This window comes from Urocitellus parryii, chromosome 6, assembly GCF_045843805.1.
Source record: "Urocitellus parryii isolate mUroPar1 chromosome 6, mUroPar1.hap1, whole genome shotgun sequence".
NCBI classification, from domain to species: Eukaryota; Metazoa; Chordata; class Mammalia; order Rodentia; family Sciuridae; genus Urocitellus; species Urocitellus parryii.
In genome coordinates, this window is record NC_135536.1 from 2,719,938 (window position 1) to 2,745,196 (window position 25,259).

The 25,259-nt window shown below is 62.9% G+C and overlaps 2 protein-coding genes across 2 annotated transcripts; one reads left to right on the top strand and one right to left on the bottom strand.

The window, feature by feature from the left end:
* The first annotated feature begins 1,352 nt into the window (after positions 1-1,352).
* Tmem179 (transmembrane protein 179) lies at positions 1,353-10,475 on the top strand. The gene is made up of 4 exons (XM_026405572.2): positions 1,353-1,657; positions 8,344-8,481; positions 9,341-9,419; positions 10,296-10,475. Exons 1-4 carry the CDS (start codon positions 1,353-1,355, stop codon positions 10,473-10,475), a joined length of 702 nt encoding a protein of 233 aa, XP_026261357.1.
* Positions 10,476-12,593: 2,118 nt separating this feature from the next.
* Positions 12,594-21,630, bottom strand: C6H14orf180 (chromosome 6 C14orf180 homolog). The gene is made up of 5 exons (XM_026405558.2): positions 21,441-21,630; positions 15,957-16,080; positions 14,236-14,365; positions 13,844-13,879; positions 12,594-13,425 (listed from the first exon to the last, which is right to left on the bottom strand). Exons 2-5 carry the CDS (start codon positions 16,062-16,064, stop codon positions 13,136-13,138), a joined length of 564 nt encoding a protein of 187 aa, XP_026261343.2. The 5' UTR covers positions 16,065-16,080; positions 21,441-21,630; the 3' UTR covers positions 12,594-13,135.
* Positions 21,631-25,259: the final 3,629 nt, after the last annotated feature.

A 25,259-nucleotide genomic window follows, 5' to 3' on the forward strand; every position in this document is an offset into this window, starting at 1 on the left:
TTGGGGCACCTGAGTACCATGTCAAGGGAAGGAAGTGCCCTAGGTGGCACTCACCTCAGGAGCCTGAGGGGCGGGGCAGAGCAGGAAGTGCAGGAGCACGGAATGGACTGGATGACAGATGCTGGGTGCCAGGGGACTGAGGATGGTCTCTGATTCAAGGGCAAGTGTCCACCCAAAAAGGAATAGTTATGCACATTGTTGGATCATCATTATTGTGGAGTGTTATGCTGTTATTAAGAAGAATAAAATAGACCTGTATTTGCAGGCAGGAAACCGTCCATATTGCTGAGTGAAAGGACTTGCAGAACCCAGGTACAGCATGAAGGTTGCTGTGGAAGGCGTGTGTGGTAAAGTGCAAGGTGTCTGCAAGTGTGGATGCTAGGTTGTTAAGGTGGTCACCCTGGTGTGGGGGGTGGGGAGAGGAGAATTTCACCTTTTCCGTGATACATATCTATACAGCTGGGATTTAGAAACAAGCATATATTACTTTGGCAATAAAAGAGTTTTAGTGCTTGCAACAAAAGTGTGGGGCTTCTTCACTCTGGGAATCGGACTAAATGTGACTTAGTCTTCAGGGAAACTAGAAAAGGCATTAAATCTATTAATTAATGCATCAGTGGAATCCACCTCAGCAAAGATGTCTTAATGAGATGCCTGGGGCATCCATTATTTATCTTATAAACAGCTCCAGGCCCTGCTGTGTCAGGCTGAGGGCTGGGTGCTGAGATCACAAACAGCACACACTCCTGGCTGGCAGCAGGGCCCTCCCCTCTCCCCGGGGGTGACCTCCGTCCCATTCTCATTAACCCAGCTCCTCCGCTCCGCGCCCCTCCCCCACCCCGGGCTTCCTGCGCTCCGGGATCCTGGCAAATGGATCCTCACTCTAGCTCAGACTTCAAACTCACCTCCCACCTCCTTTCCTTAGCGCTCACAAATGTTGCTCGTGGCACAGCTACTGGCAGAGTCTGGTCTCCATAAGCCGACCGGCTATACTCCCGCTCCCTCCCCCGGTTTCCGTGCAGCATCTCCATCCATGTAGCTTGGCCTGGTCCAGCGTGGCCCTCACCTAACCCACCTAACCTCCTGCTCCTTCCCCTGTGCGCGCGCCTGGAGCTGTCCGCGGTGCTGACCGCGGGCGCGCCCGGCGTTTGGCCGATGCGCACGCGTCCGGGCGGGGCGCGCGGGACTCGGCAGCGCCGCCACTGCGCAGCCTCCCGCGCGGTCCGGCCTGCGCGCTGCGCCGGGAGACTCTCGCTGCCCGGCTCCCGGCCCCGCCGAGCGCCCCTCGGGCCAGCGCCCGAAGACTCCCGGGCCTGCGGCCTCCTCCCGCCACCTCTCACCCGCGCCCGGCCATGGCGCTCAACAATTTCCTCTTCGCGCAGTGCGTCTGCTACTTCCTGGCCTTCCTATTCAGCTTCGTGGTGGTGGTGCCGCTGTCCGAGAATGGCCACGACTTCCGCGGCCGCTGCCTGCTCTTCACCGAAGGCATGTGGCTGAGCGCCAACCTGACGGTGCAGGAGCGCGAGCGCTTCACCGTGCAGGAGTGGGGCCCGCCGGCCGCCTGCCGCTTCAGCCTGCTCGCCAGCCTCCTTTCGCTGCTTCTGGCCGCCGCGCACGCCTGGCGCACGCTCTTCTTCCTGTGCAAGGGACACGAGGGGTAAGTGGGGGCGCTCGGGCCCCAACAGACGCAGCCCTCAGGCCGCGCAGGTGCCCCTTCCGTGCCCTCAGCGTCCCAGGCCCTCCTACCCACAGGAGCACGAGCACTTCCAGGGTTCCCGCAGCCCAGAGACCTGCAGGTGTCAACACTGGGCCCTCACCACCTACGCACGCAAACACAGGGGCCATGATGATCATCGGTACAAGGCCAGTGCCTCCTTCCCCTCCCCACGAGCTTCCGGGCATCGACCTCCCCTTGTGGTGCAGATGTTGCACAGTCATGGCCGAGCTGGCCAGGCCCTTCCAGGCCTTCCTCTGCTGGCGCAGCCAGGCTCCCACTTTCCAGAACTGGGGACAGCTCCCAGCCAGATTCTGTGCCTGCACTTTGCTCTGCTCTCTCCTGAATGGGGGAAGGGCCCAGGCTTTGGTGGCCAGGAGAGTGGGGGTGCCCTCCAGCACTCCCCATCATCCTGGGACAGAAGCATGTCTGGGGGAATCCTGGGCAGGCACACCCTTGGCTGGGGGCAGGGCAATGAGGGAAGGCCCTGCTTCCTGGTTCCACTACCTCCCTTCCTGGGCTGCCATTGCCCTCGTCACCCTGTCCTGCCCTGGCACTACCCTGGAGCTGGGGGAGGAGGTTCACCGGGGCTGGGTGGGTTCCTCAACCAGTGGCATCTTATTAACCCCCACCCACTTGAGGCCTGCTGGGCCTGGGAGGAGCCAGGGCACCTGTGTGTGAGGGACAGTGAGATCCAGGCCTTCAAACTTTGCCCCGCCCCCATCTGTCACTTGTTGGCAGGTTTTAGTGGCTTCTCCCTCTGCAGGGAGGTGGGAGATGGGCAAGGACTCTGAGGATGTGGGGGTGGGCAGGAGTGGGGCCAGCAGGACTCCTGCTGCCCACCCTGAGAGCTGTCAGACAGAGAGGCAGAGAGAGGATGAAGGGGGCTCCTGGGGCAGAGAGGGCCAGCAGGCTGTGCCTGGGTGGGGTTGCAGGACCTGGAGGAGGGGTGCAAGTCCTAGGACCCCAGGTGTGGGAGTGTCCTGGAGCTGCTGTAACCAAGTACCACAAACTGGGGGCTTCAGGCCCTTCCTCTCTCCCAGGTCTGGAGGCTGGATGTCCAGAATCAAGGTGTCTGCAGGGCCCCTTTCCTTAGGAGGGTCCTTCCTAAGTGCCTTCCAGCTTCGGCTGCTCAGCAGCCCTCCTTGTTCCTTGGTTTGGGGCTGTCACTCCTTTCCGCCTCTGTCTTCACATGGCTTTCTCTCCGTTTCTTGGTCTTCCCTTCTTCTCATGAAGACATGATCGCTGGATTTAGTACCCAGGATGATCTCATTCTCAATCCTCAATTAAATGACACTTTTAAAGACCCTATTTCCAAGTAGTCCATGTACCTGGGGCCAGGGCTTGGACATAGCTTTCTGGAGACACAGTTCACTCCACTAAGATTCTGCACACAGGGCCTGCAGGAAGCCAGGTGTCAGCTGGGGAGGCCTCCAAGTGCTGAGGGTTTGGGGGCCCAAACTCTGGGCTGTGAGGCTGGGGTCTGCCCAGGGTGAGCCTGGCAGGTCTCCTTCTCTCTCAGTTCCTCAATGGCTAGGGTCCCGAGGAGATGTTTGAGATGTCACCTTCACCCACATCACCAAATCAAGCCTTACCCCGTCAGCCTTCTGCAGGTCCAGGGGGTAGAAACGTCTCTGGACAGGAGCTGGGGCTGAAGAGGGGACAGGGGAATAGTCAGAGGAGGGGATGCCCCAGGTCCTGGGGTCCCTCCTGCCTGGGCCTCTGGAGGTGGAGGGTACAGGCCATAGGGGGTCAGCCACTGCTCAAGCACATCCTTCCAGCCTTCTGGGCCTCTGCAGGAGGATTGGCCCCAGGGTGCTCATGGGCTGGCCAGGGCTGACAGGAGAGCAGGTCTCTAGATGGGACTCAGCTTTGTGGCCACAGCAATGGGTGATTTCAGAGAGGCGGGGTGACCACCTGAGGCTGAGGGACAGGCAAGGGAGTGAAGAGACCCAGAGCTTGCAGGGCAGGGATCTGTCACACAGGGAAGCTCATTCTGCATGACCTAGGCAGCGGACCTCGGGAGCCCCAGCTTCTGTCTTGTCATCTTGTAGAAGATGTCCACCTGCCCTGTGGAATGGCCAGCATCGCCCACTTTAAATGTGGAAACGGAGGCATGAGTTTCCAGGTCCTCCCGGGCTCTTGCATGGTGTCATTCCTGAGGTCCTGAGTAGCATCACTGGCTGAAAGGCCCACAGTGGGATTTAGGAAGCAGATGGCTGGGTGGTCAGGGCACTCCGAGGAGGACCACATGGCTCGAGTGCACTGGGGGCCCGACCCAGGCAGCTTTTGCTGGTAGAATCTTGGGGCCTCTCTGCTCCAGTGGTTGGATTCGTGTCCTGCCTGGAATGACCCCTCTCCAGTTTTTGTGTGGGCAGCCATGGTGGGTCCAGCCTTCTTTCCTCCAGCACATAATGTCCCATCAGGAGCTATTGGCTAAGGCCACAGGGCTTTTGGCTGCCTGCCCTCCTCTTGGCCTAGTGCACAATCTAGATGGTGGTCAGCTGTGATGTCAGTACTCATCTGAGTTCTGTAGGACTTGGGTAAAGCTCTTGCAAGCCATTCCAGGCTGAGGGCATCAGTCTGAGGGGACCCTGGTGGGGTGAACTCAGGGCAGGCATCTTATTTGTTTCAGTATCCTCGGGGCTGGGTGCAGGGCCTGGTATGTGGGAGTCATCAAATGATATTTGCTGAGAGGTATCAGCAAGATGCTTGGGTCCTGAGCTGTCCTGCCCTGGGGGCACACAGCTGGTCCTGTACTCCTTGTAGATTCATGACTTAGCTAGCCTAGGGGTCAGCCCTTCAGACCTGCTGTGTCAGTAAATTCTGGCCTCCTGCCTGAACAGCTTGGGTCTGCAGAGGCCAGCAATGGATGAGGTGGTCAACCCAGAGCAGCACCTCCAATGCAGGCGAGCACAAGTGCTGGGTCAGCAAAGGGACTTGGGACAGCTAAGGGGCTAGGGCAGGCATCTACAATGAGCTCGTGTGGTGGGCAAGGCTCTCAGGGCCATCAGTACCCTGTCAGTCTCTGGTTTCTGAGGTCAGCACACGCACTGCTTCTCCCAAGGCGAGGCAGCAACCTTGAGGCTCTGGCTTCCCTCTGTCAGCACCGAGGCAGAGCCTGGGGCCTGTTGAGGGTCCCTGGGTTGGTCCTGAGCTGTGGGTCTGGAGCATCACCCCGGAGCTCTGGGCTGAGTCGGTGGCACCTGTATCTTTGGGGGTCTTGCCTGCAGGGCAAATGGCAGGGCTGATGTGGGCTGTGGGCCTGGGCTGGGGCACTCTGGCCGAGAGGAACCCTTTGCGCCAGGCTTGGCAGCAGCCTGTGACTGGCTGGGGAGCAGGGGGTTAAGACAACCCATCTGCCTGCCTACACCTGTCGCTCAGCCTTCAAATTGCTCCCGGCTTCCCAGGGAAGCCGTCACCATGGAGACGGCACATCCTAGGCTGGGCACCCCGAGAGGGGGGGGGGGAAGATATGTTAACCCTGTGTGTGCTACACTCCTCCTTCCACGGTGTCCTGTCCTGGGTTTGTGTGTTGGGGACAGGGTGGGGTGACATCGTGACCCTGGAGGGCTCCATCCAGATGAGGCTTCACATATATCCAATTCTTCAAAAATCTGGAAAGCCCAGCAGGGTCCATGGGAACCCACCAGGAGTGGCAAGATAGCGGAGGAGGCTGTCAGCAGTGGGTCCCGCTGGGTCTTCCTTGCCTCCTGGGGGCTCCGTGTCCGGCCATGGCAGGAGAAAACCATGATGCTGAAGTGTCTGGTGTCTGCAGATCATCAGAGTCTCTGGCTGTTGGAGCCTGTGTGTGAGCATCCTCAGTGTTGGCAAGGGACAGGGGCAGGGACTGCAGGGCCCCTGTGCGTCCCAGATGTGTTGTACCAAGGGATTCGGGGATGGGCTCAGGAAGACCCTGCGCAGGAGCTCCAGCCCGTGGGAAGTGCTTTCCATGCCTACTTCCCACCCCGCCTGGAATTCACTGCACAGCTCAGGGGCTGCTGTCCCACCCCCACTGGGGAGGCACAGATGTGGCGCTGGTCTGTCAGTTTGTCTGGCCTACTGTCTGCACTGTGGCCAGCCCAGCCCTGCAGAGACCAGCAGGGGGCAGCAGCAGCTGAGATGACCTGTCTGGGAGTTGGGAATGCCAGGTACCTTGGTGGTCCTTGGGAGGACCACAGAGTGCTGTCCAGCAGGTGGAGGGACGAGTGTGTCCTGGTACAGGCTGAGTCCTCACCCTCCTGCTGTCCACTGAGCTGGATTTTTGTGCTGAAGGCAGGGCTCTTGCTTGGCTTTGTCTGTGGAGGCCAAGTCCCTGCCTGCCCCCGGCCACCCTGTCCTCCTTGGCTGGAGCAAAATAGCCAGTGCAGGTCTGCATGGGGGTGAGCTCTGGGTGACCGTCCTGCTGTCCTCCACGAGCCGTCCTCCAGCAGGCCAGGCCCCTGCTCCCCCAGCTTGCTCAGTCCCAGGCTGCTCTGCACAGGGTGCAGCAGTTCTGAGCCCAGTCTCCAGGCACCTGGTGCCCATGGGTGACTGCACTTCCTGCAGCCCAGTTTCTTGGTGGCAGCACTGACCTTATCCCTGGACATAGCTCCAGATGAGCACTGAGGGCTGGGAGGGCAGTGGGCCATTCACAACAGGGGATCTGTCTTGGGAGGCGTGGGCAGGGAGTGAGTGTCCCTGGGAGTGGGGCCCTGGGTTACCTGGTGGACAGCACCTGCCTCCCAGCAAGGGTGGGAAGGCAAGTGAAGAGCCATTGTGGGGCGAGCAGGCCGGGCAGGGCACAGGGTCCTGTGCAGAGCGGGGCCACAGGGCAGCGTCCACCCAGGGTAGGGTCTGTCGGCTGCCAGTGTCCGTTGTGCACCTGCAGGTGGAATGGGACTCGACTCGCTGGGCCCTTGGCCAGAAGCCTGGGTGGAGGCCTGGTCTCCCACCTGGGTGCCTGCCAGTCCTGCTTGCCCTGCTCTTGCTGCTGTGTCTGGTGGGTCACAGCCCATGGCTTTAAGAGCACTGCGTCCTCGGGCCACTGTCTCCTCAGGGCTGGGGTCCAAGCCTCCCATCCTGGGGCTCAGCTGCTGACTCAGTAGCCACTGATGCGGGTGGGCCCTGGTAGCAGTGCTGTGAGATCGTTGCCGGGAGACTTCATAAGCCTGGTGACACCTGCCTTGAGCTGGGCACAGGGACTGGGTTTGTCACTGGTGTGTCGCCTCCTAGGCAGGACCACAGGCTCCTGTTCCAGCACAGGGCCTGGCAGAGGCAAGGGGAGGGCGTGGGGAGGGAGGGCACAAAGCAGGCTCTCAGGGGCATGTGCCACGCTGGGGGCCACAGCCAGACCTCCTGGCTGGGATGCCACCTGGTTTCCAGGTGATCCCAAAGCCAGGTTGCTTAGAGTCTACACATTGGCAGCACCAGTGGGCTATAAGCCTGTGGCAGTTTGGAGGTGGACAGGCCCTTTCTGGCCACCCTGCTCCTTGCTGCTGTCCTACATGAGGGTATTGCCTGTGAGGGCCCCACTGGGGGACGGTCCCTGTCCCCCACCCCCTGGCACCTTAGTGGGCAGCCGACCTGAGGCTTGCCTAAGGGACTTTGAATCTCAGGGGCTTCTGGATGGTGGATGTTCTGGGCAAGGTAGAGGTCTGGTGGCATGGATGACCCCACACAGGTCCCCTGTATGGGCAGACAAGGAAACAGTGGCACCCTGGGTGCCGTGGCTGTGTGCACCTGGCGGAGGCCCTGGGGCCCCCGGGGCAGTGGGCCCAGGCCTGAGCCAGCCCCCCTGATGGCCCTTGACCTGGGCTCCCAGCTTGGCCCTGGTTGGCCTGGCCTGTGCCAGTTCCCCTCACAGCTCGTCCTTTTAGCTTTAAATAGGTCAGTCAGCACCTTCGGCAAGTCCCTAACACAGCCAGTCCCCAGTGCTTTGGAGACCATGAAGGTAGAAGACCCTCCTTAGTGTCTTAGGCTGTTCGAGATGCTAAAGCAAAGTACCCTGACCTGGGTGTCCTGCTCCAGTCCTGGAAGCTGCATGTCCGCGGCCAGGGTGCTCTCAGGTTGGGTCTGGGGAGGCCTGTTTCCTCGTTAGTGCCCAGCATCTTCTTGCCGTGTCCTCATGTGGTAGACACACGATGAGTCCCTTTTACGAGGCAGTGACCCAGTTCCTGGGACTCCACTCCATGGCCTGTCTGCTCCCCAAGGCCCATCCCTCGTGCCATCCCCATGGGTTGGGATTTCCACAGGTGAACTTTGGGGTGGGCATTTGGCCCACAGTAGTGGGTGACCGTGGGGGTGGCCTGGGCTGTGGCCTTGTGCTGCACAGCCTCAGGAGGGCGCCTTGAGTGCCAGTGCACACCATCTCCTGTGCCTTGGAACAGCCGTCTGGTCCCTGTGCCGGCCTCCTGCTGGCCCTGCCTCCCCTGTGCAGTGACGGTCCCGTGGTTCCAGCTCTGGGTTTTTGGGAAGGTGAGATGGGCAGCTCGGGGCTGCGTGTGGACTAGGGCCGAGGGATGGCTGTAGAAGGAGGGCAGCCCCTGAGCCCTGCTGGGACCCATATGCCAACCAGGAAGTCCAGAGGGCTGGGCCCATGTTGGGGGTGCTAAATGCCCCCTGCGTCCATCTCCTGTCCTTGGCTGCAGCTCCTTCTTCTATGCCTTCGTGAACCTCCTGGTCAGCGCCTTCGTGGTCTTCCTGGTCTTTATCGCCAGCACCATTGTGAGCGTGGGCTTCACCATGTGGTGTGACACTGTCACTGAGAAGGGCACTGTGCCCCACAGGTATGCTGCCCCCTGCTGTGTCCCTGGAAGACCCTTCCCCAGCCTTGCCTGTGCCCCAGGGATCTTCCCTCTGAATCCTGTCCTGGTCTGCAGCTTGGCCCTCCCTCCCCCATACCCCTACCTGTGCACTCCTGGTCGCCCCTTCTGGGAGCCCACCCCCTCCTTCCTGGCTAGGAGAGCCACCAGGGGTTGGAGGACCCTGGAAAGCTCAAGGTGGCCATGTAGTCCGAGACCCTGGGGTCTTGCCCTGAGCTGCCTGTGGGGGGCAGAGGCCCCAGGAAATGTTGGGATGGAGGCTTGGGTCCTGGTGGGGTTGGAGGTCTGGCAGGGTAGGGGGTGGAGAATAGAGTAGAAGGCTCTGGTGGGGCCAGGTGGCTCCCTGCCATCGCCCAGGGACATCTGTGATCAGGGCGGCCACTTGGCTGTGACCTGGGGCAGCCTCTGACTATCAGGGTGCCCAAAGTGAAGCATGTGACTGCCCATATCCCTCTGGGATACTTCTGCCCAGCCCTAAGAAGGCCCAGACCTGGGGGGCAGGACCTCAGGTCACCTCTTCCGGAGGCTGCACATTCTTTCTTTAAGAAAATCAACTCTGGAACCTGATGTCTAACTCGGTGACGCAGACCTGGGCACATGGCCTGCCTGACCTCTGTGTGTCCAGTGGTTATCCCAGGCCAGGCTGGGGTGGGTCTGCGGGTTCCTCTCCCCAGAGCCAGTCCTGCTGTGCTGATGGGGGTGGGGACCTAGAGGCTCCCCTCCGCTGGGTGGACGGCCCTCAGCACTTGGGGGTGGTGCTCCCTGCTCCCTGCCAGCCACTCGGCCACAGAAATCGCCCTCATACCCACGCCTTGCGTTTTAGCTGTGAGGAGCTCCAGGACATCGACTTGGAGCTGAGTGTGGACAATTCTGCCTTCTACGATCAGTTCGCCATCGCCCAGGTAGGGTGGGGCCATCACTGCCCCCCAGGGAGGAGCGGGCCCAGGGCAGCCTGCAGGAGCAGAAGGTGCACCTGGAGGGGAGGGCCAGGTTCCCGGTGGCTGGATGGGGTGTGGGGAGGTGGGACTGGAAAGGGGCGTCACGTCCTGGGTTTGAAGGGAGGGGTCTGTGTTCTGGACAGGCCTCAGAGCGCCCTGTGCAGGTGGGTGGTGCCAGGCCCAGGGTCATCCTGGAGCAGAACAGGAGGCCAGTGTGGTGTCCCAGGTGTCCCTGTGCACAGGAGGCTCCTACTCTGCCTGTCTGCCCTGCCAGCCCTCACTGGGCTCCATGCTGGGCATCCTGTAGGCTGGACACATGGGTGGTCAGTGGGGCCCCAGGCAGAGCCTGGAGGTGAGGGTCTTTCTGAGGTGACCTGAAACGGTCACAGACAGTGACAGGTAAATCCAGCGGAAGATGCTCCGGGCCTAATGTGTGCCAGTTAGATGGTGTGGGGAATCGGGTAGACGTGGAGGGGAATCGGGTAGACGTGGAGCCGGCCTGGAGCTGATTAAATCGTTCTCTTTCAACTGTTTGGAAACAGTAGATAAAGGTCAGTTTATTCCAGTGGCTGGAGGGGGTCCTGCCGTGTGCAAGCTCCTTGAAGCTGAGCGGCCCCAGCTGCGGGGGTGGGGGGACGTGGCCCTGGCTCCTCCCCAGGGACCCTCCTCCTGGGGGAGAGAATGGAATCCACAGGCTCCTTCACAAACTTGGCTCTGGAGGGGGCTGCAGAGAGGAGCCTGAGGTCCCCAGGCCTCTCGGCCCATGTCCTCGCTCACAGAGTGGGACACTCGGCAGGGTGGTGTGGGCTGTGCCCTGACGCTGCCCTGCTCTCTGTGCAGTTTGGCCTCTGGGCGTCCTGGCTGGCCTGGCTGGCCATCACCATCCTGGCCTTCCTGAAGGTCTACCACAACTGCCGCCAGGAGGACCTGCTGGACAGCCTGGTCCACGAGAAGGAGCTGCTGCTGGCCAGGCCGGGCCCCCGTGCCTCCTTCCAGGGGGAGAAGAGCGCTGTCATCTAGGCTCCCCGCTGGCAGGGGCGCCGACCCCAGGATCCTTTCCCATCGTCCTGTCCTGGGGGAGCAGCTGGGGTTCCCTGCCCGGGCCCCCACCCCTGCCAGCGTCGCCCTGCATGTGTCCCCCTGCCCTGCCTGCTGTGAGGTGAGCACCCCGATTCCCACCCAGAGCCTGGCAGCGGCTGGCTAGGCAGCAAAGGGCCAGGGGCTGCCAGGCTTCACGCAGCACTCGGCTCTCCTCCTGGCCAGGTCCCCGGGTCCCTTTGCCACTGGGGCGGCTGGTCCACGCTCCGCCTCTGTGTGACTGTGCGTGCCTGTGGGCGTGGGGACAGGGAGGTGCAGGTGCAGACCAGCTGCCCAGGAGGGTGCTGCTGTTCCCCTCCTGCAGACTGCAGCCCAGGCCTCAGAGCCTGGCCAGCCCAGCCCGCAGGAGCAGGACGTGGGCAGGGAGCCCTGGCTCCACGCTGCGCTCGGTGGTGAGCGCTGGTGGTGGCTGCGCAGCCCTGCAGGAGAGCCTGGTCCTCCCTGGAGGGCATGTTCCTCTGTGACCTTGTTCCAGGGGCTGGGACCCCACGTGGAAGAGCCCCCCGCCCTGGCCTCCGTGAGCCAGTTGTCCTGAGCTAGTCCACAGGCTCCCTCTGCACTGCCATGCCCTTCTGGAAGGGAGAGCCCAGCATGTCCAGCTGTCTGCTATCCACCAGCGACTGCTGTGTTTCAGGCGGAAGGTAGCTCAGGCCAACCTGGAGGGGCTTGGTGAGCATGGTCAGCTGGGCCTGGGAAGCAAGGCCAGCAGGGACTTGTCAGGACACTCTGAAGGCAGGTGCCAGTCCAGGGGAAGTCCAGGCCAGGTGGGGCAGGTTGCTGCCAGCCCAGGGTTCAGCTGGGAGTTTCCCGCAGGTACTCAGGGGACAGTATTGTGACAGTCTGAGGTTCCCAACGCTGCTCTCCTCCTGGGCCCCTCACATCAGCCCTAGTCCACTGGACACAAAGACCCTTCCCAACCCCAAGGGTCCTGGTCTGTCTCCCCAACACAGAGTGGAGTGGCTCCTGCCTCACTCTGCCCTGGGTACAGCCCCTGGGACCCTGGAAGGAGGAGAGAGGGACAGGGCAGGGGAAAGGGCAGCTGGCCAAGGGCAGCCACTGTCAGCGCTGTGTGGACCTACGTCCGCCTGCACTGGAGCTCCCTGGGGGGCTGTGCATGGCTCCCCAGACACCTAGGCCCTGGGGGTTCCAGGAGGGGGCTGGGTGCTGGCCTGCGTGGGCCCCGGGTCCCCTGGGGGCTGTGGTGTGGGTCCCCACAGTGGCTCCGCTGAGACTGCTGTTGAGATGCCTGGCCTCCTCCCTGCTGTTTTCAGGGGGGCACCTTATTTTAATTTTCCTTCTGGCTAAACTGAAAGTGAAGATCTTGAACTTCCACGTGTCTCTTTCTCCAAGTCAAAATAAAAGCAAACCCTGTCTCCACTGCGGATGAGGGCTTGTCACTCTCCTGGCTGCCTCCCCCAGCCTCCCCCAGCCTCCCCCAGCCTCCCTCAGCCTCCCTCAGCCTCCCTCAGCCTCCCCCAGCCTCCCCCAGCCTCCCCCAGCCTCCCTCAGCCTCCCTCAGCCTCCCCCAGCCTCCCCCAGCCTCCCTCAGCCTCCTCCAGCCTCTCTCAGCCTCCCTTAGCCTCCTCCAGCCTCCCCCAGCCTTCCCCAGCCTCCCTCAGCCTCCCTGCTCCCGTGGCTCTGACTGCCTCCAGTCTGATTTGAACCGCTGCATCCTGGGCTTGTTCTGTCAGTTTCAGGGGCTTATCAGGAATGGCCTTCTGGGCACAGTGGGCCTCATGCCTGCATTTCAGGGGTCCGAGTCTCACGGCCCCTGGGTGACCCCTTAGGTGTTCGGACAGATTTGAGGGATTCCTCTGGGTCCTTGTTTGAGCAACATTTATTACAAAAACAGCTGGGATGGCAGTTCTGTGGGCCTGAGAGCTGGACACTTCTCTCTGCCATCTTGGCAGTGGACAGCTAGCTATGGGGAGGGGGCCCAGCCCCCTTCCAGCCCTGACCCAGAACCAGGTTGAGAGGCAGCCCCTGCCCAGGGGCTGAGCCTGGTCAGAGCCTCCTTCTCATCTACAGTAGGGATGGGGACCTGCCTGTCCTCCTCCCAGGGTGGGTGAGGTGGCACGGGTCTGGGGGCGGCTGGGCTGGTGCAGGGAAGTGGTAACCAGGGGTCCCCTGACCCCCACCATGGTCCTCTGGAGGCCACTTCTGGGAACAGGGCCTCTCTGCAGGGTTCCCCCACCCTGGGGTCCCCTGACCCTGAAGCTGCAGGAAACCCTGGAGACCCCTACCCATGGTCTCTGAGGCCTGGGGGATCCATCCCCTAAGCAGTAGAAGAGAGTGAGCTGGGTGTCCAGGCAGGACTTGCCTCCGTGGATCCCCCCATTCAGGCCAGGGTCCCCACTGGGTCGAGGGAGGTGAGGCCCAACAGCTGGCAGTTGGATTCGTCCTCTGACGGACTGTCACAGTGGACCCCAAGACATAAAATGGTGGGGCAGTGCGTCTCCCGTCTGGCCTCCAGTCAAAGCTGTCACTGTCCCTAGGTCCCCCTGCCATGAGTCCTGGGTTTGCCAAGCAAGCTGGCAGGGCTCTCTCCTGGCTGGGGCCTGAGGACTGCCTGACGCTCTACCCTAACCCTCATCTACCCAGGGCTGCCCAGAGGGGACGTCCTGGCTGGCCACTGGCCAGACTCCCAGGAGGCAGTGCCAGCAGGCCAGGAGCACGTGCCACAGGCGCATGAGGAGGACCAGGAGCCGGGCTCGGAGGTCCTCCAGGGGTGTGGCAATGGATTTGGCCCGGCCACAGCACAGGCCCAGAGCTGCCCCCAGCAGGACGCACACGGAGAGCCGCAGGAGCAGGGAGCTGCCGCCCGGCAGGCGCTGGAGCAGGGACCTGCGGCGGGGCAGGCGCCGGCCCGACACTGTGGGCCGAGGCGGGTCGGGTCAGTTGTGGCCTGTGCCCTGACCCTCTCGGGTGAGGACTGGCCAGGGGCTTCCCCTCGGAGGGAAAGGGATGGGAGGAGACCCAGGCTGCCGGGCCACTGTCCTGTGCCCATCAGGATGGACATTTGGGAGGGTTGGGGGTGACTCCCAGAGTCCCTATGGGATGGGGATCCCCACTCCTGGCTAGAGACAAACTGCACCATGGGGACACTGCTCCCCAGCTGTGTGCACCCAGGACCCCAGTGTGGAGCTCAGCTTTGGAGCAGACAGGGGTGGCACTGTGGGGCCTGGGGAGATGGGGGCACGGGGACAAGGTGTGGGGCTGGGACGTGCAGGAACTCCTTGTGGGTGGAGGCCCAGAGCGCTGGGCAGATGGGGCTTGGGCTCAGAACTCACCCTTGACGGTGGCCCTGGTGTCCCTGCTGGCGATGTCTAGGAGGGAGAGCACAGATCCCTCAGCCTGCCGGGCGCCCAGCCCTGCTGGTCTCTCCCTGACCCCAGCCCAGAGGACCAGCAGCCGCCCAGCCCCAGGCAGGGCCCACTCCTCAGGGCCCTGACCCTGCGTGCACAGCGGGATGGAGAACAGTCCTTGCCCATCAGCAGCTGCCCCACTGACCACGACCCTGTGTCCATGGGACCTGTTGCCCAGGTTTTACTGGGGATCTACCTGGGAAAACAGAACAGGGACTGTGGTCCCTTCTGGGGGTCTGGGGTCCTGCCAGAGCTGTGTGGGCACTGCGGGCACCACCCTCTCCCAGACCCTGATGCTGGCCCGCGTGCCCTCTTACAATGAATGGCCGCCTCCAAGGGCTCTCGGAACCGTACGTGCCTGGAAATCCTCTGTGGGTCGGCCCCGGGAGGCCCTGGCTTGGGCTGGCCGCGTCTCAGGATGGAGCGGGGCTGCTTCCTGTCACTGTCCTGGCCAAGAGTGGGAAGCAGGCAGCGGTGAGCACATTTCAGCAGAGTCCTCACTGCCCCCTGGGCTTTATGCAGAGGGACAGGTGTGGAGACCCCCGAGCTGCCCTCGGCCCCCCACCCTGCCAGTTGCTATTACATGGAACCCGGACAGTGCTGAGCAGGCGGGCAGTCACCGCAGGCCCCTGTCCAGCCCACACTCTGTGCCTCCCAGTCCGAGTGGGGCACAGTAACGTTTGCATGTTAATAAGAGGAATGACCCATCCTAAGGTGACCCCAGGGTAACCGGCCACTGACGGAGGACTCTCCGCCTCAGGGTGGGGAGCCTGCCCTGAGTCCCACTGAGTTCCTGCAGGGTCTGTCTCGGGGCCCCAAAAACCAGGCCTGGAAAGGCTGGTGACCAGGGATCAGGCGGGGAGGGACGGGGGTGCAGAGCTCTACCCTGTCCAGAACCCCCTCATACAGATGAGGGGCAGGGCCTGGACCAGGGCTTGGGGACCCACCAGCAAGGCGCCAGGCACCTCCTCCCTGAGGGGAGATGCCAGCCCTGGCCCCTTCCTCTGCATTATCTCTGGCTGCTGTTCTGGCCCCTGTAGGGACTCGGGGGACATGGAACATGGGGATGGCGTGGGGAGGGGCCCTGGCTTAGGGGGCCAAGATAACAAGTTCCACCCAGCTCCACGGGGCTGGCTGTGGCCTTGCCTGGCCACTGGGGTCTCGGCCTCCCTTTCTGGGTCAGCATGTTCCCAGGCGGCTCTGGGGTGAGCAGGAAGGCAGCTGTGCACCCACATGCCCACCCGGGGCTGCCGCCCACCTGCTCCGTTACCAGCTCATCTGCCCAGCCCCAGGTTGGAAGATGAGCTCCTGGCCTCTGTGGGCCGCAGTGTCTTTGTCTGTGGCACAGGGACAACAGGCTGTCTGAGGGCCATCCCCAGGTTCTCCCAGCTGGGCACCACCACCGCACACAGCCTGCTGCTCTGGGGTGAGGGAGGCTGCCCTTCGGGGCACTGGACCTGGCAGTGAGCTTAGAGCCTCCACTGGCCTCAGGGCCTGAGGTCTGGGTCCCTCCTGCTTGGAGACTCCCTTGCTGACACCCCCTCCAGGTCCCCTCCCTGTTCATCCTGGAGGACGCTTGGTGACAGCCTCAGGTGTCCTGTCTCCACCTGCTCCCTCGCTCCAGCACTGGCCTTTCTGCGTTCCTCAGCTCTGTCCCCTTCCATGGCTCCCACGTCCCCTGCCTCTATCCGGCCCCCCACCCTGCCAGTTGCTCTTACATGGAACCCCGTCAGTGCTGAGCAGGCAGGGCAGTCACCAGCTCCCTGCCGCTGACCTCCTCAGTCTGGCCATCTCCCACCCCCGTGCTGCTTCCGTGTCTGGGACCCTGGCCTGATGCTGTGTGCCCACCTGGTGCCTCCTCACCAGAGCAAGCCCTTCAAGGTGGCCTCCCTACCCCACCAGGCCCCAGAGTTCCCCTCCTGCTGTTCCTGGGGCAGAGGACACCTTCAGAGCAAGAGTGGGGACCCTGCCTTCCTCACTGCCCCCACCCCAGGGGACACAGTGTGTGCAGCGGGACGTCTCTGGCAGCCCGCCTCACCCTTTCCGCCCTGGGCACCTGTGAGCCCCACGTGGCCTCATTTCTTCTGGGCTGACGTCGGGGCCCTGGCCGGGGGTCGGGGTGCGGGGCTGGCACCGTGGTCTTCATTTACTGGAACATGGTCCTAGGACAGGAGATGGTTCACTGCATGAGCAGCGCCCCCCGTTAAAGACAAAGGGAGGAGGAGATGACTCCCGGGAAGCCACGTGGCTTCCAGCTCCGTCCGGCCTTGCCCAGCGTGGCCGCGGCCCTCCTGCCCAGCGCGCACGAAGCCTGTGCCCTGTGTGCTCAGAACCGCTCCTGCAGGCAGTCTCCTCCGCTGCTGCCCGGTCTCTATCACCCTCGTCTTTCATGGCTGTATAATACTCCTCAGGGCATAATACTGCCCTGATTTGCACCTACCCGTCTGGCAGTGTGCCTTCTGTCACTGTCACTGTGTGTCTCTCTGCATTGCCTCCACTCAGCAGGCGTGGCTCTGGCTCCCACGAAGGTGGGAGCTTTGCAATGCCAGGGCTCAGCGGGCCCTGGGAAAGGCTCTTCCAGAGGGTCCTGCAGCCATCCTGCTGTGCCCCTGAGCTCCTGAGCCCACCCCTGCACTGGCCAGGTTTGTCCCTGCTGCTGTCTGTCCCTCTACCCTCTGTCCTTCTGTCTTTGTCTCTGGTTCTTTGTCTCTAAGCACATCTCTCTCTCCTTGTCAATGTCTGATTCTCTCTCTGCCTCTCTGTCTCTGACCTGTCCCTCCCTGGGTCACGCTGCTCACTCCCGGGTACAGAGGCACCTCTTGATCCACCAGTGTGTCCCCAGTTGCCAGGAGCTGTGCATGTCCCCTGTGCCTTGCTCAGGGTGGCTGCCCAGCACAGATTTCCTTCTTCCATAGCCTTGGCTGGGCCTTGACCTCTAAGGTCTCCTGTCCTGCTCCAGGTGCGGACGCCACTGGGCATCCCAGCAGGGGCAGCCGGACACCAGCCCTCCCAGGCCTGGGGCTGCCGAGCACTCCTCCCTACCTTCTCAGGGGAAGTGAGGTCAGAGAGGGCAGGAGTGTCCCTGGCCACAGAGGCTGACACAGGGCTGCTGGCAGGCTGGTCCTCCCGGCTCCTTCCCAGTTTGATGGGTGGCTCGGGGCCGTCTGCCCTCCTCCACTCTGCCCAGGCTCTCCCAGGGCCCTGATGAGGGGCATTTGGTGGGCATCATTGCCCTCCGGGTGGTGGCAGAAGTTTGAATTTCATGAGAAGCGTCCTGGTTTCTGTGGACCCTCCCGGGCCCTGTCCCTGAGGGCTGGGAACAGGCTGGGGGCTCCCCTGTCCCCAGCTGCCTGGAGGGGTGCGGCTGGGCCGCCTGCAGCCTTCCTTCTGGGAGAGAGCTGGCTCCTGGAGCCCTGTCGGACCTGAGCATGGGGCGAGCCGACACCCTGACATCCACACCACAAGGCCCGCCAGGCGCGGTGACCTCACGGGGAGCGCTTTCTCCCAAGGTGGCGTCAGGTTTTACTGCAAACAGGGCCGAGCAAGGAGCGGGTGCAGGAGCCAGCACGTCTACCCACGCTCAGGGCGTTCTGCTAAGAGGCTGTGCGGCCTCAGTGCCCAGGGCTGAGGCCACCGGAATTCAGGCCCACGTAGCCTCCAGGCCAGTGCTGTCACAGAGCACCAGGCTGTTCTGTTTGGGGACACTGCCTGGCAGGCAGCCTGGGCAGCATCTGCAGAGAGGGTGCTGGACCCACTTCACACTTGGGAGGGCCGGGAACTGCTGAAGCCCTGCCAGGTTGTCAGAGGCTGGGGTCAAGGGTGGGCAGGGACCCTGTCAGTCTCCTGGGCCCGGAAGGGGGAGCTATGGGCTCTTTGGCTTCTCCTGTGGCTGCACAGACTGGGCACCCCAACCCTGCAGCCAGCCTGTCCAGGTCATGCCCTGCACTGCCTTGGAGAGCAGGCTGGGTAGGCCAGGGCCACCCCAGGCAGGGCCATACCAGACTCAAACCCTTTGCCGTATGGCCAGGAGATCTGTGGTGTGCTGTCCCTGGACAGGGCTCTTTGGGGGATTGCAGGACAACATGTGCGTGTGAGCATGTCTGTGTCATATGTGTGATTATGACAGTAGCCACACGTGGGAGACTGTGTGTGTCCCTGGGAGTGCCCACATGTGTGTACATGTGAGTGAATGTGACGGTGTATGTTGATGTGGGAGAGCGCACACCTGCTGGGATTGAATGCACACTCAGGTGTTCCTATCTGCAACTGTGTGTGCATGTGTGCACGGAAGTGATTGTGTGTCTTATTCGTGTGTGCATGTGTGTCTATGTGCATGCAGATGTGCTGTGTGTGCCTGTGGGTGTGTCTGTGTGGTGTGCACACGTAGTGTGTAAGCACGTGAGAGCGTGTGCAGCGTGTTGTGCGGGTGCTGGGCTGTGACCTTGCTGGTTGGGGGTTGGGCTCTGGAGCTCCTCATGTGGCCACCTGTGACCTTGAGTGAGACTCAGCCTCCCTGGCCTTGACCTGCTCCCTGCTTGGTGCCAGCAGCCTCGGCAGCTGCGCCTGGACCCTGCCGGGTGCAGGTGGGCTGTGTCACAGCAGATCCCAGCTGGTGCATCTGCCCCGTCGTCCCTCCTGGGAGAGTGGATGCCAGGCACGGGGACAGCCCCTTCCCCATGGCCTGCGGCCCCTCTGGAGCTGTGCACTTCACCTGGCTGCCCTCGTCCCTGCTCCCAGGAGGCCACCCACCCCTGTACAGGCAGGTGCTGCCTGGGCCCAGACTTCCCCTCCAGGAGGGGAGGAAGCTTCCTCAGGAAGCAGGGCTTTTGGTGTCCCCAGGCCTGGCGGGGTTCTGGTCTCTGTGACCTTGGTCATGTGAGTGAGCTCCTGGGGGCTCATGACCCAAGTGAGGCAGCAGAGAGGTGGCCCTGGTATGCACAGCAGCAGGGGAGACCTGCCTGTCCCCGCCTCCCAGCAGAGGCCCTGGTGGCAGGGACAGGGTGTAACTTGAGTGTACTTGCTCTGGGGTTGGCTCGTGACAGATGGGTGATAAAGGGTAGAACATAGTTCCTGGGGCCTGGGCCTGGGGAGTGTCACCGCCATGCCACACTGCTGGGGAGGGTGCCTGTCTGACGGGTGCTGCCCCTCACTCTGGGCCACATGGGGCCCCAAAGCCCTCTGAGCATTCTTGGGGCTTGTCCAAGTGCCCCACCTCATCTTGAAGCTGTTGGGAGCTGGTGACAGCCCAATGCCACGTCTCTCCACCTGCCATCCCTCCTCGAAGCCCCGGCCCCTCCCCGGCCTCCAGGGCCTGTGGAGGAAGGAGCTCACTGCCTGCTCTGCTCCCTCCGAGCCGCCCGCTTACCCCCACAGCCTGGCACCTGTGTCTACATCCTTGCCCAGGGCGCTGGCCAGGCCCAGGTCCAGTGCCTAGCCTGTGCAGGCTCCAGTGCCCAGCCGGTGCTGCCAGCGGGCCTCTCCTCGGCTCTGACCACCAATGGACACCCTGTTTGGCACTCACAGCTGCTCCTCGTGTACCCCCACTCCGAAGCTGAGCCCGTGGGCATGTAGGACCCAGGCCCACAGTCCTGGAGGGCAGGCACTCGGAGCCTGGTGAGTAGCGGGCTTTCCTGCTGCACCACCTCCACGGCACTCTACAGGGGCTGGGGACGGGCCAGGCTCCTTGGAGACCTCCTGGGAGAGTGAGGAGGCTCGTGAGCCACACACGCACGCACACACACACACACACACACACACCCCACCTGGGCTCTGGCAGTGTCCCACCTGTCTCAGGGGAGCTGGCCCACCTGCTGCGTCCCACACGCTGTTGATCATCAGAGCCTCACCCGGGCGGGCGGGAACCGGAGCTCTGAGGCCGCTCACAGGCGGGCGGAGAAGTTTCCATTACAGAAACACAGGCAGTGGCCTCAGCAGCCCTGAGGGCCTGGCTGCCCGGGGGGCCTCTGAGAGGGGATTGTGGGAGGCTGTCACTACGGGGCCCCAAGCCCGTGACTGTCCCAGTCACCTAAGCAGTTTGGCTAGACGAGCTGAAGCTGCAGAGCCAAGCTGTGCCTTCTCCCCGCTGGAAAGAAGCAGGAAGCCAGGGACGCCCCACTGACCTTCTCTCTGCAGGTGGGGGGCCAAGCTGGGGTGCGGGGCACAGGGCTCCCAGAGGAGGCAGAGCCCGCAGGCAGCTCCCCAGAACACGCTTCCAACTTAAGCCGGAGGCAGAACTGGGGAGCCCCTGGCTGCTCTGTCCATGGCTGCGCTCACTCAGACACCTAATGGCCCTGGCTTGGGGACAGGGAGCAGGGCTGGCCTGGAGCAGCTCTCACCATCCAGGGGTGTCTGGAGCCTCTGTGTGGCTGAGAGGCCCTTATCCAGCTTCTGCCCCCAATGGGCTGGCTCCCGCCTCCCCAAGATGGCCGAGGCTTGGGGGCAGGGTGTAGGTGAAGGGCACAGGCTGGGGGTGTGGGTGAAGGGCACAGGCTGGGGGTGTGGGTGAAGGGCACAGGCTGGGGGTGTGGGTGAAGGGCACAGGCTGGGGGTGTGGGTGAAGGGCACAGCCTCGGGCAAAGTGTAGGTGAAGGGCACAGCCTTGGGTGGGGTGTGGGTGAAGGGCACAGGCTGGGGGTGTGGGTGAAGGGCACAGGCTGGGGGTGTGGGTGAAGGGCACAGGCTGGGGGTGTAGGTGAAGGGCACAGGCTGGGGGTGTGGGTGAAGGGCACAGGCTGGGGGTGTGGGTGAAGGGCACAGGCTGGGGGTGTGGGTGAAGGGCACAGGCTGGGGGTGTAGGTGAAGGGCACAGGCTGGGGGTGTGGGTGAAGGGCACAGGCTGGGGGTGTGGGTGAAGGGCACAGCCTTGGGCAAAGTGTAGGTGAAGGGCACAGCCTTGGGTGGGGTGTGGGTGAAGGGCACAGGCTGGGGGTGTGGGTGAAGGGCACAGGCTGGGGGTGTAGGTGAAGGGCACAGCCTTGGGTGAGGTGTGGGTGAAGGGCACAGGCTGGGGGTGTAGGTGAAGGACACAGGCTGGGGGTGTAGGTGAAGGGCACAGCCTTGGGTGGGGTGTGGGTGAAGGGCACAGGCTGGGGGTGTAGGTGAAGGGCACAGGCTGGGGGTATAGGTGAAGGGCACAGGCTGGGAGTGTGGGTGAAGGGCACAGGCTGGGGGTGTGGGTGAAGGGCACAGCCTCGGGCAGGGTGTAGTTGAAGGGCACAGCTTGGGCCAGTCCTGGCCGCCCAGGAGTCTCAGAACACCAGGGGCTAGGATGTCCCTGAGTCTGCTCTCTGGTTCTCCGTGCAGATGGGGTTCAGAGGGGCTGGGTGTTTCTGGGGCCACCAGCCCTGGTTTTCCTGAACTGTCCCCTTGAGGGAGCCCCTCAGTCTTGGGTGGAAAGCCAGGGGAGGTGGCCTGCTAGCCCCTGCCTCTGTCTGCTGTTCACCCTGCGGGTTCCTGGCCTGCATCATGGTCTGTTCCTGAGCAGGAAGCTGCGTCCGCCTGCTCCCGGAGCTGGCTCTCTCACCTGGCTCCCTCCGGGGTCCTCGTAGCTCAGAATCAGCCCCGCTCTGCAGGTGCCAGCAGTGTCCGCTGCGTCAGGGATGGCAGAGCCCCTCCTGCCCACTGAGGAGGGGGGCCAGGGGCAGCCCCGCAGGGCACACAGGTGAAGGGCCTGCTGCCTTCCTCTGGCTGTGGCCTGGAGGGGCCACCGGCTTATCCACAGGACCCAGTTGGTGCGAGCTGCGTCCCTGAGCCTGGCCCCTCTGCTCTGTTGTGAAGTCTGTCCAGCTCTCCAGGGCTGAGCTGCGGTCACCTCTCCCCTTTGGCAGGAATAGCAACAACCCGAGGATAGGCCTCTGGCCTGAGATTGGGTGGGAGGTGGCTGTTCCCCAGGCCCCTGGTGGACAGCAGGCCAGGCCTGCAGACAAGGCCAGGGGTCAGGGCTACTGTTCCCTCCCCCTTGGCCCAAATGTGTCCTCCCAGGCTAGCTCCAGAGCTGTGTAGCTTACAGAAAGCCCAGGGCTTGAATGAGTGGATAAGTGAGGGTCGTGTGGGCTGTAGGGAGCCCAGCCCTGACGAGGCCCCGCTGCAGGGCGGAGCCCTGGGCTCGGGAGGGGCCCCCTTGGGCCCATTGCCTCTGCCCCACATGGCCCCAAGCCCTGAGGTTTCAGGGGAAAAGGGCAAAGGACAACTCCCAAGCTGAGGGTTTGGGGCATGCTGTCGGAGTCCCAGTAGTGCCTGGCAGGAGGAACAGCATCTGGGCTAGGGAGGCACAGTGGGAGTGAGGGGACCAGTGTCCAGGGTCTGCCCAGTGGGGCACACAGGGCTCTCCTTTGTATCTGCTGCTTGCAGCTGCCCTGCTTGGCAAGTGTAATTGACTCCTCATTTATAGATGAGGAAAGTGCAGCTCAGAGAGGCCAGGCAACCCACCCACTGTCACACAGCCAGGAGGAGGTGCTGGCTCAGGCTCAGTGGCTGCTGCTCAGTAGCCCCATCTGCAGGTGAGCATGGCATCCCCAGGGGAACTGGATCTGAAGGGGGGCTTTGTGGGCTGCCACAGGCATGAGGTCTGCAAGTGGGCAGACCTCTGGGTGACTTATGGGGTTCAACTGTTTTGAGGGACAGTCGAAGGACGGCGGAGACACCTGTTCCCTGCTCATAATGTTCCCTGGAGGCATATCCTGCTTAGGTACAGCTATGGGATCCCTGAGCCTGGGTGTGCAGGATGGGAGGGGCAGGGTGAGGGGAGGGACGATGTCCAGGCCACCAGGGGCCACAATGGCCACAGAAGCCTGGACGTACCACCCATGCCCATGCAGGGGTGCTGGGGGGACTCCCTGGCTAACCCCGGGGCAGGTGCAACTTCCCCTGTAAGGGCAGGTGGTCAGTTCCTTGCTCCCTGGGCCACACTGAACTCTGCCCTCAGACATGGGGATCTGGCATGTCTGTGTCCCAATAAAGCTTTATTCACAAAGACCAGGTGTCCAGCTGGCCCAGGATGACTTACTGACCCTTGTTCCAGGGAGACCGCCTAGGAGCCTAGGAGGGTGGGGGCAGAGGGAGTCCTATGCAGCAGGGACATGTAGGAGGACCAGGGTCTTGACGCCAACAAAGCCCAGATCCCGGCTCAGCTCTGACCCACCAAAGCCGGAGCTGTTCCCACTGGGCACAGAGTGGGGAGCTCTGGGCAACTCCTTCCTGTCCTGTCCTTTGACCAGAGAAGGAAGGGCTGGCCCAGGCCTTGGAAGCTGCCTATTGCCTGCTCTCTCTGGAAAGGGAAGCCACCACTGTCCCGTGGCCATTTGCTCTGGGTGATCTATTATGCCCACAAAGGCCCAGCAGCTCTTGATGCCCTTGAGCCCTCTGGTCCCCGCCAGCCGTATCCCCAGCCCCATCTGATAAGGCTGGCCCTGTGCCCTCCACCGATACCTGCTCGATCAGGACACCACCGGGCCTCCTCAGGGTGGGCAGAGGTGGCCTGGAGCCTGAGCTTCAGGGTGCACACAGACACTCCGAGATGCCCCTGTTCTGTGCCAGGGATGGGGGAGGGGCCAGGCCCTGCCATCTCAGGTCTGCCCGGGGCCAGAGAAGGGTTCCCATGCCTGGCTAGCCTCACCATCAAGGATGAGGAGCCCCAGATTTGGTCCTGACTCTGCCACTGTCCAGCCAGGTGACCCAAGCTGTCCCCTGTGCGGGGGGAATGACTGGAGTCCCACGCCAGCCTGCACCCCTCAGTGGAGGGGTTTCCTGTTCAAGTCTCCTGGGGGGCAGCAAGCCAGCCCCAGGGACAGAGGCACACAGAGGTCTCCAGAGGACTTGGAGGTCTCTGCAGAGCAGTGGACCCTCTGGTGTGAGGAGGTGGAGCTGGTGAGAGGACAGGGATGGAGCTGGGGCTGGTAGATGGGGTCCTAGGGCCCCTGGGGCTGGAAGAGAAGGGAGAGGACTCTCACTGCCAGTCACCAGGCCCAAAGGGACAAGGGGCCAAAAGTCACCACCGGCCATGGCCACCTGGTCACAAGTGGCCCCACCAGCATACCTTGGTGGGTGGGAGGAGTGTAGCCTGAGGGTTGGGGTCCAGGAGAGAAGGAGGGGGAGGAAGTGGGACAGTGTAGGCTTGGGTTGGAGGGCAGAGGCACTATCCCAGCAGGCGGCCAAGGAAGGATCTCAGAGAGTGGGCAGTGAGTCCTCTGCCACCGGGCAGGCAAAGGATGAGGCTGCCTTGAGGACTCTCGGGGACAGTGCACGGTGTGGGAGGGCATGCAGGGCGGGGAGCATGTGCCTGCTGCTCTCCCTGCTGCCCGTGGCTTGCCTGGCACATGGCAGGAGCTGTGGCACTTTTCTGGCTTTCAACTTCAGCTAAGGGTCCTGCCTGATCACCACTGGCCGTGGGGTCAACTCCCTCTACTGTGGAGCGGGCAGCTCGTCATTCTGACTGAAGCAGGGACCTTTGACAGTTAGGGCTGTGTCTGGCCACCCTGCAGAGCCAGGCCCTTAAGGAGGCCAGGATGCCGGCAGCGCCTGGCCAGAGCGGGAGGCCCGATGTCCCGCTCAGCCCGGGCTAGCCAGAAGCACTGGACCCCGTTGGCACTAACAAAAGGGCCCCTTTCGCTCCTGCTAAATTATTCATGACCTCCAAGAGGCCGTAAATGTCCTCGGCTCTCTACAGGGGCCATAATTACAATGATAAATTTTATTTATGAAGTCAGTGCCTCCCGCGAGCCGGCTGCCTGGGGGGCTGTACATAAGCCATAACCGAGACGCCCCGAAACCTGCTGCGACAGCTGTTTCTCCGGCTGGGCCTTGGGGGCCGCAGGAGCAGGCAGGGAATGCCAGGGCAGGGGTCTCCGTCTGTCCCCTGACCTGTGGAGGGGGCAGTGTGGGGTCCGTTTGGCTACAGGGGCAATCACAGGGTGGGTTCTGGGTCCAGCCTGGGGGACAGTGGACCTGGGCCCCATGGCGGGTGTCTTTGTCCCCTGCCCTTGGTCCCTGGGCCTGAGGACCCATTGAGGGGGCCTGGCTTGGGCTGCTCCCAGCTGAGCTTGCACACAGCTCACACCCTGAGTTCTCACACCAGAGTTGTCCCCTGTGCAGGGCTCAGGTATAGGCAGGGCCCAGGCGCCTTGGTGGGCATAGCAGGGCGTGTTCACGGGTGCCCAGTGGGCACCCCTGCATGCTCCTCTCTGCCCCACCAAGCCTGCGTTTTGGCCTCGTGGGCTGCAGAGGACGAGGGCTCTAAGAGGCAGGACCCTGCACCTGGCCAGAGGAGGCTCCTGCTGAGCCTGATGAGGACCAGGGCAGGGGGTGTGGCCTTGCCCCGCCCCTGTGCACGCAGCTGCTGGGAGCA